The sequence below is a fragment of the Lissotriton helveticus genome, chromosome 2_2, assembly GCF_964261635.1.
Source record: "Lissotriton helveticus chromosome 2_2, aLisHel1.1, whole genome shotgun sequence".
In the NCBI taxonomy this organism is placed as follows: Eukaryota; Metazoa; Chordata; class Amphibia; order Caudata; family Salamandridae; genus Lissotriton; species Lissotriton helveticus.
Window position 1 is genome coordinate 460,827,114 of NC_136060.1, and position 12,044 is coordinate 460,839,157.

At 42.7% G+C, this 12,044-nt stretch overlaps 1 protein-coding gene across 4 annotated transcripts in view; it reads left to right on the forward strand.

The window, feature by feature from the left end:
• The window catches only part of PTPRA (protein tyrosine phosphatase receptor type A), a 724,758-nt gene that overhangs the window by 190,917 nt on the left and 521,797 nt on the right, over positions 1-12,044 (forward strand). For 2 of the 4 annotated variants that reach the window (XR_013608377.1, XM_078678705.1), the window contains exon 1: positions 1,356-1,448. The exons of the other annotated variants lie outside the window; for them this stretch is intronic. Coding sequence is in view for 1 of the 2 variants with exons in the window: in XM_078678705.1 (XP_078534831.1) it covers positions 1,371-1,448 (78 nt within the window). In the remaining variant the exon portion in view is untranslated. Of the gene's footprint in view, positions 1-1,355; positions 1,449-12,044 lie in introns of those variants that run through there. 4 annotated transcript variants of the gene reach the window in all.

Genomic DNA, 12,044 nt, shown 5'->3' on the forward strand with positions numbered 1-12,044 from the left:
GCCCAGAGGCAGGAAAGCTTTGGTGCCTCAGCAAATCTGCTATAAGAGAAGATGCATTATGGAGAAAGAATCAAGATCTACCAAAGTGACCACTCTGTCGATCTCTGGAACCTGCCCTCGTCCTTCAACTGAGTGCTCGACAGTGGTACTGGAACAGGAATGGGGGTGCTGCCATAAGTTTTACATCACTGAACTCAAAGAAAATGTGAAACGAGCCACAACCATCTCAGCAGGTGAGTGGTAAACATGTGCTATGTACCAGTGGCACATTTTGAAGTAACACCATTATGAATATATGGTGTGGTAGCGCACTGTCATTTACAAATATCACGTTTTCTATTGGAATGGCCACAGAATTCGTACTGACATGCAGTTTTACGGATACAACTACATAGCGCCCAAATGAGAATATATGGAAATCTGATTTCTGCAAATATGTATCATTCTCGCATTACAAAGTAATGAATTTATTCGTTTTGATCCTTTAAAATCTGTGTTTACCTCACGCTTCAGAATTACAAAAAAAGTGCATTTGTGCTTTCTGATCTACTGATTTTCTTTAAAATATTTAACGTTTATTTACAGGTATTTAAATGTTACTGTGTGTTCGAAAAAAACTGACCTCGTGCAGCCTTTCCTTTCACACTTCATTTACTGCAGCAAGTTTGTCAGACAGTTTACCTTACAAAATCGTTTGGCTTTGCAGCCCGAGAAAGAAAAGTAAACACCGATCCCCATAGTATCAAAATAAGCAGCAGCCTGTCATAAGACATAGCTTGCCCTTTGACCGTTGTGTATGAACGCACAATAAATGTGACCAGATGAAAAGAAAATGTAAAGGCGTGTTTATTGCTCGTCCATCTTTGGAACTCCAGCATGGTGACAGTGGGGGTGCTGCAGCGCCCCTACTATGTGTCCACGACATTCCTAGTGTTTTTTTAAATGTTCTTTGTATAAAGCCCGATAGTACCTCCAGTCACGGCATACTATAATACATGTATCCCAAAAAGACCTGTCTAGAAGGCACGTGTAACGAGTTCCCCGGGGGGACCACTACGTGTTCCATGCTCTCCTCCCTGTAGCTCGCGCACCTCCGACTCATACGCAGAGCCGGCGAGTGCTGATCGTGCCCCGCGAGCTCCACACTCTCCTTTCTGTAGCTCGCGCACCTTCTACGACCGCAGTCATACGCAGAGCCGGCGGGTGCTGAGCGTGCAGCGCGAGCTCCACGCTCTCCTCTCTGTAGCGCGCGCACCTTCTACGCCCGCCGTCATACGCAGAGCTGCGAGTGCTCAGCGCGCTGGAATGTTTTGGTTGTGGAGTGAGGTCAGAGGGAGGGAGCAGCTGTGGACAGAGGCCCTGGGCCAAGAATGTCTCGGACACGATGGAATGACACTGGAAAGCGAGGGATTCCGAGCTGCAGGAAGTCGAGGTGGTTTGAGAACAAGGTGCGCTAAGCGTGAGAAAAGGGCATGTGGTTTCAACGTCCACCATCGATTCATTCTGTACGATAAAAGCCCTCCCTGCAGCCTTCTGCCCGCTCTGCCTCGTGTGCCGCTGCAGCACTGCTAACTCCAGCAGCTTGCGGCATTTATAGGCCTAATGATCGTTCCTCTTACTCCTATGGCGGTGCATTCTGCTCTTTAACCATGTTTAAATTGTTCACTACCTTTGTAGTTTTCTCAGTTCGTATTCATTTCTTTAAGCTATCATTGGTTTCTATTAACGGGCTTTGTAGAGATTGCACTTATCCTCTTCATCAAGTACTTCCAGCGTTATAGCAGGTAAAGCCCTTTAATAGAAGACGGGGTCTTGTATGTGATTGGGGATTTCGCTACTTGTGGATGTCGGTCTGGTTTAGGCTGACCGTTTTTTTCTGATCTAGAAATGAATATATGCCTTGTATTGTTCTTTGAATGCTTCCGTTTTCGGAGGATATGACATTATTTGCTCAGGTGCACAGAGCTTGCTCGAGTTGCGAAACTAGGATTACAATTTAGTTGTACCCCCTCGACCAGTGGACATCAGTGTCTTTTGCCTTCTCGTGATTTGCTGCACAACAGATTAGCTACTACCTTTCCAGTATACAATGAGCATTTGTGACAGAGGGCACCTCAGACCTCTCCTAAATGCAAGACAAGCATGTACTTGAAATAAGGGAATAATGTTTACAAGCACGCATTCTAGAGGGGGCCGTCCCTGGTCCCCACCTCCTCTTGTCGTTGGGTGGCTGAAATATAGCAGACACGTGCAGGTATCCAGTTAGTGTAAAGATGCGATCTATCAGCCCAGGTTCCTTCCTGTATGGTCATCTGCGAGAAGGTGCACCCATGGACGGAGCAGTTGTTGCATTTCTTATCAGCAAGGTAGGTTGTGTATGTGTTTGGAGAGGACGATAGGTGGTTGTTCTGTGTGCTTACAGGTTTGTGGCATTGACTTTCCAAATCAAGCTTAGTTTGAGAAAGCTCTTTCGTACACATTTTTAGGGTACTTTGGGGTTTACATAAGCCATTCTGACTGTCAGGTGATTTTGTGTAAGATTTTACCTCTTTTCCCTCTGACCCGGTTTTCCCTTGCCTGGGTTATCTGTTCCTCTTTTTTGGCACTTGGTCTTTCCTTCGCATCTGGCAGGGGGGGGGTCTTAATTTTGTTGCTTGGACAGATCCATTTGCACTCTTTTTAATATCTTATGTTTTCTTTCCATTTAGTGGTTTGCTTTGGCTCCTCTTGTTCCCACGTTCTTTCATCTAAGGTAGATGCCATCCTCTGCTTATTCGGTCTGGTGGCTCCGTCTTCTACTGTATAAATTGCAGAGTCATCTGCCCTTTCTACTGATCATGAACCCACGTTTCAGTTGTAACAATTAGCTTTCGTTTAATTGGATCCATGCTTATTTTCCTTGAAGTTGGGTTACAACGGGCGTCTGTACTTCGGTACCATTATGCCTGAGGAAACATGCTTCTTACTCTTAGTGCATATTACTTGCTTGCATTTTTGTTGTGGTTGTTACAACATTTAAAAGAGAGCTCTCTTTCTCTCCCTTATCTTCTCCCACTGAGATGTGGCGAATCTTTAATCTCGGTCAGCCGATTCTCCTGGACCTACTGTGGGGTTCGTTCGCAGACCCTCCTCCTAAAGACTGTGGTATCTAATTCACAAGTTATTGAATGTGCGGCAAGATGTCTCTATCCGATGAACAAGTTACTTACCTTCGGTAACGATTTATCTGGTAGAGACATAGGTCTACCCACAGATTCTTTAACGCCCCGCCAATCCTCCATGGTCTACGAATGACCTTGAGGTCTGGTCTTTGTGTTTTAACTTACTTCCTGATTGGCTGACCTTTGGGGTGGGAGTGGTCCTACCCTTTTCCTTATTCTGCTTCTGTTGTGGTGGAGTTCTCCAGATCTGCTAGTCTGGTCTCATGGCCTTAGATGGAGTTATTTTCCACCCTTTGCACTTGGTATATGGTCAAGGGTGTTCCACCCTTTCCTCCTTTTACATGGTTAAGAAAGTAGGAGGCATTTTTCTTGTGTTGTTAATGCACCTCTGCGCAGTGTGATACATGACTTGTGCTTCATTGACTTTTTCAATACTGTTTCGACAGAACATAATTTATTTAGGTACAAAACTAGTGTGTGATATCTGAATTAAGATTGTCCAGTCTTTTTGCAGGTACGGCATCTGGAGCTCAGGGTTTATGTAGCTACATGGGACATAGAGCGCGCGGGGACTGCTTATTTCATCATCCATTGGGTTTAGATTTTTACGCTCTATTGATGCTGTTTTTGTATTTGCAAAATGCAAATTGAAAAATAAAGTTTAAAAAAGTGTCCAGTCTTCTTTTAGTTTGCATTCTTTCACAACATGGCAGCTGCTTTAGTTGTCTTAAAAATATAAGATTGTCTTCTCTACCCCTTTCAACAAAACCTTTATTACAGGGTGTCCTGTTTTGGACTATCTCTGGTCAAAATGGTGAACACTCCGCCATTATTCTAATGTATGTCTCCTCACTAGATCTAGTCCTTTCCCCGATACTGGCCCACTCATGTTTTCAATTAACTTCTTTCTTTTATTTCTCTTATGCTTTTACTTCCATCCTCCACGCTGGTTGTGTGTGGGAGGTGTGTGGTGTTGTGGGCTCCATTGACATTCGAGTTGTGCTCCTGAAAATGCTGAAGGGGCACATTTACTTCTGCTATTCCAGGCCTGCTAGTGTATAACTGACTTCAGGGTTAAAATGACATTCGGTTTATAAGGTCACACCGGCAACAGTCTGTGTTGACGGCCATATATGTACATGATCCGTGGTCTCAGCCACTCCTTTCATGACACTGGTTGATTATATTCTTACCTATACACCTCTTCATTTTACTTTGGCAGGTGACACCTGCCATTGGGGCGGGGGGGGGGGGGTGTGGATTCCGCTGCTCACCCGCAGTTCTTCCTCTCTTCTCCTGCCTTTCCATTAGGGAACAACGAGCTCCTTTTCCTTATATTTTACACAGCGCTTTAAGTGCTGTAACTCATTGGCGTTACTGGATCCTCGTGTTGTGGGGACTCATTCGTGATCATCCGGAGGACAGCAGGCTGGCTGGGCGCTGCCAGGATTCTCGCGGGAGCACCTGCTGACCCACACTTCATTCAACTAATTAACATTCAGCTCATTAGCTATTGCTAGGTCTGGGCTGGAGACCGCAGAGATAGGCAAGCCTCCTTCAGACATTGCTTTATCTCATTGTCATTCACACTTGGATTCAGCCCACAGTTGACATGCTTAGGGTAGTGTCAGTAGGTCAGTCCTCTATTGCGCTGTTAGATGTCTGTCACATTTTTTGGATGAGCCCACAGGATAGCTATTTGGTCGGTGTATTTTCCATCTTCGTGAATGGTGGCATTGGAGTGTCAATGTCAGTTTATTGTTTAGTTAATGCAAGCCATAGCAATTTGCATACATACACTATTCAATTGCAATATCCATCCCAAAATCAAATTACTAAGAAGCCATATTTTACTGTCCCATTGATAGGTTGGCATAGTTCGCGTAGAGATCTGCAAGTCTGAGGACGCTTCGGTTGTAGTGGTGCCATGTAGTGGTGCCAGACCGTTCCACTCAAGGTAGAACCTTCACCTCCCCACGCACCGTGTGCAAAAAGGTCCCCTTGAACTAAAGGGCATATATTGGACAGGCAGCGACGAAAAAGTGTGTTTTATTGTGCATACAGTTTTCACTCACGGCGATCTCCTGGATAGTGCAGCTAAGAACGTTAGGATTGTAGGAAAAAGCCCATTTCCCAGGGCGCCCCGCTCCCCCAGTTGTACAGACAAAAAAGCATCAGAGTGCTCAGCAGATGTTGTTGGAAGAAAGAAGGGAAATTATCAATTTGCAGCTATGGAGCATACAAGCTTTCGAATGAGCTGTTCTGGGCGCAAGTGCTGAAGTTGAGCCGCTCAGAGCATGCCCACAGAGTGACTGCACCAGAAAAGAAGAGCACCACAGCATCTTGAAGGGCCTTACTCCCTAAGAAACATGGCTGGAGCCATGGGGGTCTCGCTTCATGACCCTAACCTTCGCACAGCACAGCCTGGAGTTGGTGCTCATGTGCAAACAAAAAATTACCAGCAGCAGTGAAATCAAAATGAAAACACGGCGCCTCCGTCATCATGTCAGTCATTGGGCTTATGTCTATACAAATATGGCCCCCTTGATTTCTCTCCCCCCTCACTGCCAGTGCTTCGCCCCCAAGGGTATTCCAAAACGGTACTGTGTTTAAACGAATTCACAGCGTAATACCCCTGTAAGCTGTTGTCACGAAGTCTCTACTTGTCCACTTTTATTCCACAGCATTCGTCAGACGCCCGCAGCCTTTGCTTCTAGCCTTTGCTCAAGGAGTCCAAAGAGGCAGTTCAGTTTGCTCCTCTGTCCCAAAGCCGGAAGAAAGGTTCCTGCTGTAATGGGATCTAACCCTTAAATACGTGCAGCAAACTCAGTTCTTCAGTTACTGGATATATATTCTGTACGGTTTTTAGAAAGTTTCTCCGTTTATTTTTTTATATTAGTGCAACTTTAGGAAATGTGCTCATCTACCCGGAACGCGAAAGATAATGTCTCCAGGAGCTTTTGGGAGACGGTGGAGGCGAGCGAGCCCCTGGCTTGCAGTCCCTCTGACACGGAAGACTGGCTCATTGAGGCATGTCTTGAGCCAACACTGAGATGTGTTGTGAAAGCGTGGACCCAGCAGCTGGGAATGCTTATTCAAAATGATTATTAAAGGACTATATGAAAGGCATGCATGACCTGGCCATGCAGCACACCATCAATTTTGGATACCTGTTAATTCTTTAACAACTTAAAAAAAAAAATGTACATGTGATTACGATTCTCTAAAGCCTCACTCCCATGCAAAAATATAGGTAAGGGTTTATTTTTAATTTTTGTTGTATTCTGCACTTCTGATGCTAAAGTGCGAAGTATGTCTTTCACGATCGACTTTGTCAAATTATAACCTTATTATAAAATTAAAGGAATAGTAAATTATGTATACCATGTGAGAAGTCTGTATGAAAACCTAGCTTATCTGTGTTCAGCTCTAGTTGCTGCCCCTACTTTATGTGGTTGTAGTTCTTTTGCTTTCTTGTTAAAGTTGCTTTGCCTTACAAAATCCACACATTTTATTTTGGTCAGTTCAGACGATGGTTGGGTTTCCCTGCACTTGAGTACAAAAATGAGTCCTGTTGCTGGAAAATAGCACCGGGTCATAATAATCACATTTTGTTTCTAATACAACACTTTCTACCTTGTTTTACTGTTTCTAAGAGCTAGAAGTTGTAGCATGACCACCCATTCTGTATTCAGAGCTCTCAAGTTACCTATTTCCAATGCCTGTGTAGCTCATTCAATCCAAATTAGTTATTTGCATTCTAGGACTTGTAGTTTTGATGTTATAATGGTGAACAGGACTGACTATTCATCCCAGAATGCAAGACAGAAACCTGCACAGGATGAATTGTTCATCATAGAAGTAATCTTCAGTTGTGTGATAGTGATTTCAAACACACCCTGAAACTTTAAAAGTGGTGTTTATTTGGTTATCTGAACTACTTGGTTTTGATCAAATTGTAATTAATATTTTTTTACTTTTACTACCAAAGGAACTGAAAGGAAGTGAATTTCCACCACTATGTTCAAGGCTTCCTTTAATCGTCCAGACGACAGCTCTCCCGGCAGCAACTGCTGTCCCAGGAGTTCTACATAGAACACAGCAACAAGCGCTCTCGAGGAAACCTCATTAAAGCCACAGTAACATCCCAACACATCCCCCTTCCCTCAATTGATTACAAAAACAAAATGAATGATCACACTAAACCCACCCCCTCCCTAAATAAAATTAAATACATGTTATAATTAATGATTCAATAGAACAAATGCATGACTAAATTACAAGATATGACTAACAACTTTCAGTATGTGACAAAATCACGAAATTTTCCAGGAACGAATTTGCACCTGGTGGAACAACGTTTAGTAATTGTGCCATTAGATTCAGCATTTGGTCTAGTAACAGGCAAAACACTTGGACTGGCATCAGAAGACCTTGAACTTGAGTCAGGGGTGGATACATTATTAGACTTTAGACCAAATTTGCTCTTTACATACTCCACCTTATGTCTAGGAACTATGGAAACACGAGATTTGTTCCAAATCTTTCCATTCTCCAGAATTACTACATGATCTTTAACTTCCTTGACTAGAACAGGAGGAGAAAAACGAGCCAAACCTTTACGCAAAAGTACAGGTTTCCTGATCCTCACCCAGTCCCCCGGCTGTACTGGGGACGACCTACAGCTACTTTGAGTATAATTAGCTTGAGTACATGCTCTGACATCCGCTACCTTGCCCAACTTGACTACATCAACATCTTTCCTTGACATCCAATCCCTGTTCAATTCCGAACCTGCCACTCTACCTCTGAGCAAAGTAAAAGGTGCTGGAATTGGGAGTAACTCTTAATGCCCACAACATATCAGAAACCACTTTCCTCCAATTCAAACCATTGACGCTGGCTAGTTGTAACTGATCCTTGATTACACGGTTCAACCGTTCTACCAATCCATTACTCGAAGGATGATACAAAGAGGTAAGAATGTGCTTAATTCCATGAGACTTGAAAAAATTGTTCATTTCACTCGACACCAACTGAGTGCCATTATCAGACACCAATTCTTCAGGCCAACCTTCCCGCAAAAAAATGTAATTGAAAAAATTAATAACTGTAGCCGAATTCATGCACTCAACAAATTTAAGCTCTGGCCACTTTGACATGTAATCAATTAAAACCAAAGCATACTTCGGAGTCGCCCCAAGATTGTAAAATGGACCAGCCACATCAAATGCCAATTTATGCCAAGGCAATTCTTGAACTTGTATAGGAGTCAGAAGGACATGTGACTTGGGACTTGTCACTTAGAACACAAGCACTACAATCACGAACACAGTGTTCAATCGCCTTGTCCACTCCAGGCCACCAAAAATCTTCACGTACTCTTCTCTTCATCGCACGAATGCCCAAGTGACCAACATGAGCCAAATCCAAAACTTTTTTGCAAAAAACATTCGGAACCACCAATAAACCACCCCTACGTAAGACACCATCAATTAAAGATAGCTCATCACAAATTCTCCTGAACGGTACTAACTCCGAAGACAAAGATTTGTCATCGGGCCAACCATTAACCAAGTAATCCATTACACAACCTAAATTGCTATCTTCAGATACAGCCAACTTCCAATCAGTCTCTGACAGCGTAATTCCAGCTTCAGATAAGGAACTTACTGCACACACCATTTCTAAATCATCACTACAGTGCTCTAAATCATCATGAGGAAGAGGCAACCTAGACAAACAATCAGCCACATTGTTCCTTATGCCAGGGACATATTCTAGATGATAATCAAATTCACTAAGCCTGTATTGCCACTTGGCAAAGCGAGGAGAAGCCCTCCCGCCACCTTTAGTAGTGAAAAGGTCAACAAGAGGCTTGTGGTCAGTCTTGAGTACAATGTGATTCCCCCAAAGAAAATTCCTGAAATGTTGTACACCCCACCATAAAGCCAAGGCCTCTTTTTCGATGGTTGAATATGTGCTCTCTGCTCCACGAAGAGTTCTGGAGGCGAAAGCAATAACCTCTACATTACCATCCAATCTTTTCTGTGACAATACTGCCCCAAGACCCACATTACTGGCATCGGTAATTACAATACATTGGTCATTGATGTTGAAAAGTTTGAGAGGACGTGCTTGTACAATTGCATTTTTAAGTAATGTAAAATCGTTAGCACATTCTTGTGACCAATCATACTTGACATTTTTCTTTAGTAAATTCCTTAAAGACACAGTTCTATCAGAAAAATTACGAACAAATTTGGCGTAATATTCAACTAGCCCTAGAAAAGAACGTAACTGATCCTTGTTTGATGGTTCTGGTGCATTTTGGATGGCGTCTAGCAATTTCATTTTGGGTTCCACTCCTTTAGCCGAGATGTGGTGACCCAAATAATCCACACTATCCCTGAAAAACTTGCATTTGTCTTTTCTTAATGTCAAACCAAATTTTCTTAATATCTCTAAAACTGTTCTTACCCTACTGTTGTGTTCATCCTCCGACTTCCCATAAATGAGAATGTCATCCTGAAAGAAGACGACTCCCGCAGTCTCTTTAAAAAGGTTACCCATAAGGCGTTGAAAAACTGCGGAAGCCGACGCCAGACCGAATGGCATTCTCAAATAGCGGAATGCACCCTCCGGGGTCACAAAAGACGTAAGGTGTCTTGAATCCTTGCTCAACACAACCTGGTGATACGCTGAAAAGATATCTAGAGTGGTAAAATACTTGGCGCCTTCCAATGTTGATAACATTTCATTAATATTCGGTAAGGGTTGCCTATCAACCCAAATGCAAGCATTCAGATCACGCAAATCCACACACATCCTAAGGGACTTATCAGCCTTTCGTGCTAAAACTACAGGCGACAACCATTCTGACGCTTCTATTGGTTCAATCACACCCAAAAGACGCAATCTCTCCAGTTCATTCCTTAATTCATTTCGCATACTAAGTGGCACTTTGCGAACCTTATGCGCCACCGCTTTAGCTCCCTCTTTCAAAATAATCTGGTGCTGAAAACCCTTGAGTTTCCCCAATTTGTCGCAAAAAACTTCCGGAAACTCATGCACCCATTCGTTATCAGAAGAAACACTCAGGGAATGTACAGGCCCAAAATCGGGCAAAGAGGCATAGTATTGTTTAGCCTCGCATCTAGACAAAACCATCTCTTTATGGTTAGGATCAAGAATCATATTAAGCTCACCCTGTTCGTGCCAACCTAGCAAATTACTACCGTCTTTGACAACATAAATCATGGAAGACGTAACATCACCCTTGAACTCAAGCTCACCCCTAAATTTTCCTAATACTTCAACCTTTTTGCCTCCATAAGCAAACATTTTAATAAAAGATTGAGACAATAAGATATTTCCTATCATGTCTAGATCTTTGACATTTACTATGGAAAAAGGTGAACCAGAATCCGCTAGAAACTTGATACATACACCATTCACACTAATGGAACAGATTGGAGATTTTCTTCTCCGCGCTCCATCAATAGATGCTATTTCCACAATACCATCTGCATCCATTGGAGAAGAAGATAACATTAACAACTCGTATCGCTCATCATCCTCATCAACATAGAAACGCTCATCAATGCTCTTCACCATGTGTGAAGATCCTTTCTGTACACTAGTGGCTTTGCACAAACGTGCCAAATGACCTTTCTTGCCACATTTGAAACAAGATTGATTGATTGCAAAGCAGAATTTAAAGTTTCCTAAATGAGATCTACTACCACAGCGATAACAAGATAATCCTTGTACGTCATTCCTAGTCTTGTTGGAAAGAGGTGGAGAACGAAAGGCATTAGGATTCGATGTCCTGCGTTCTGAAGTTTTGACTGCAGTTTTAGTGGTAATGGCATTGATGTCAGCAGATTCTGTTGGTGTTGGAACTGTAACAGAAGATGGAGGAGTACTCATTTCCTTTAAGCAGAATTGGGAATGTTCGACAGATTTGGCTAAAGTCAAAGCAGTCTCTAAATCGGGGTCACCAGAGACAAAAGTTTTTCACGCACTTTCTTGTCATTGGTGCGTTCAATTAGCTGATCCCTGATTATTTCATCCCTAAATTCCCTGTAGTTGCAATTGACTGCTAGAATCCTTAAAGCAGCAACGAAATCGTCGATGGATTCTCCAGGCATTTGTGCACGTTGCAAAAACTTATGACGTTCCAAGACAGTGTTCCGTTTGGGACTAAATCTTTTGTCCAGCGTTTTGACTAGAGAAGCATATTCGTCCAAAATTTGCGCATCGCCATCATCACTTGAGATTTACACTCTCACTTCTTCAAGAGGTAATGTTTCAAGAATGGACCTACCTTCAGGCCCCAAATTGTATACTAGTAGTGCCTTCTTCTTTTTCGACGTGAAGACGTCACCATCAATGGCTTCAATATAAGCGTCAAAAGTAGATTTCCATTGTTTCCAGGGCATAGGAGGAGGCCCAGGCGACTGTAAAAAGGGAGGTGGTGAGGCTACTTTTTCCATTGCGTGGGGAGCTGCTGCCACAAAACCTCACTTAAGTGAATTATTTAGAATTTTTTCTTTATATATTTTTTTTTTTATGTTGTCTTGTAAAGTCTTGGTATATTTAATTTGTAAGGTTATTAAAACACTTTTGAAAAATAAATTATTTTTTTGAGTAGTGTATTTCCTTCCTTTGTATGCAAGTATTCTCTTTACTGCTTCACTGAAATTGAGATTTCATAAAGTTTGATGATAAATGTGCATCACAATGCAGCATTGAGTAGCGTCACAATGCGCTGTAATTTGCAGTGCAAGCACACGTCATAGAGGTGTTCAGAGTTCGATGAGAAAGAATGCAGAAGCATGAATGCTGAAGCGCTCAGAAATGTCAGAGCTCGAGATTGTA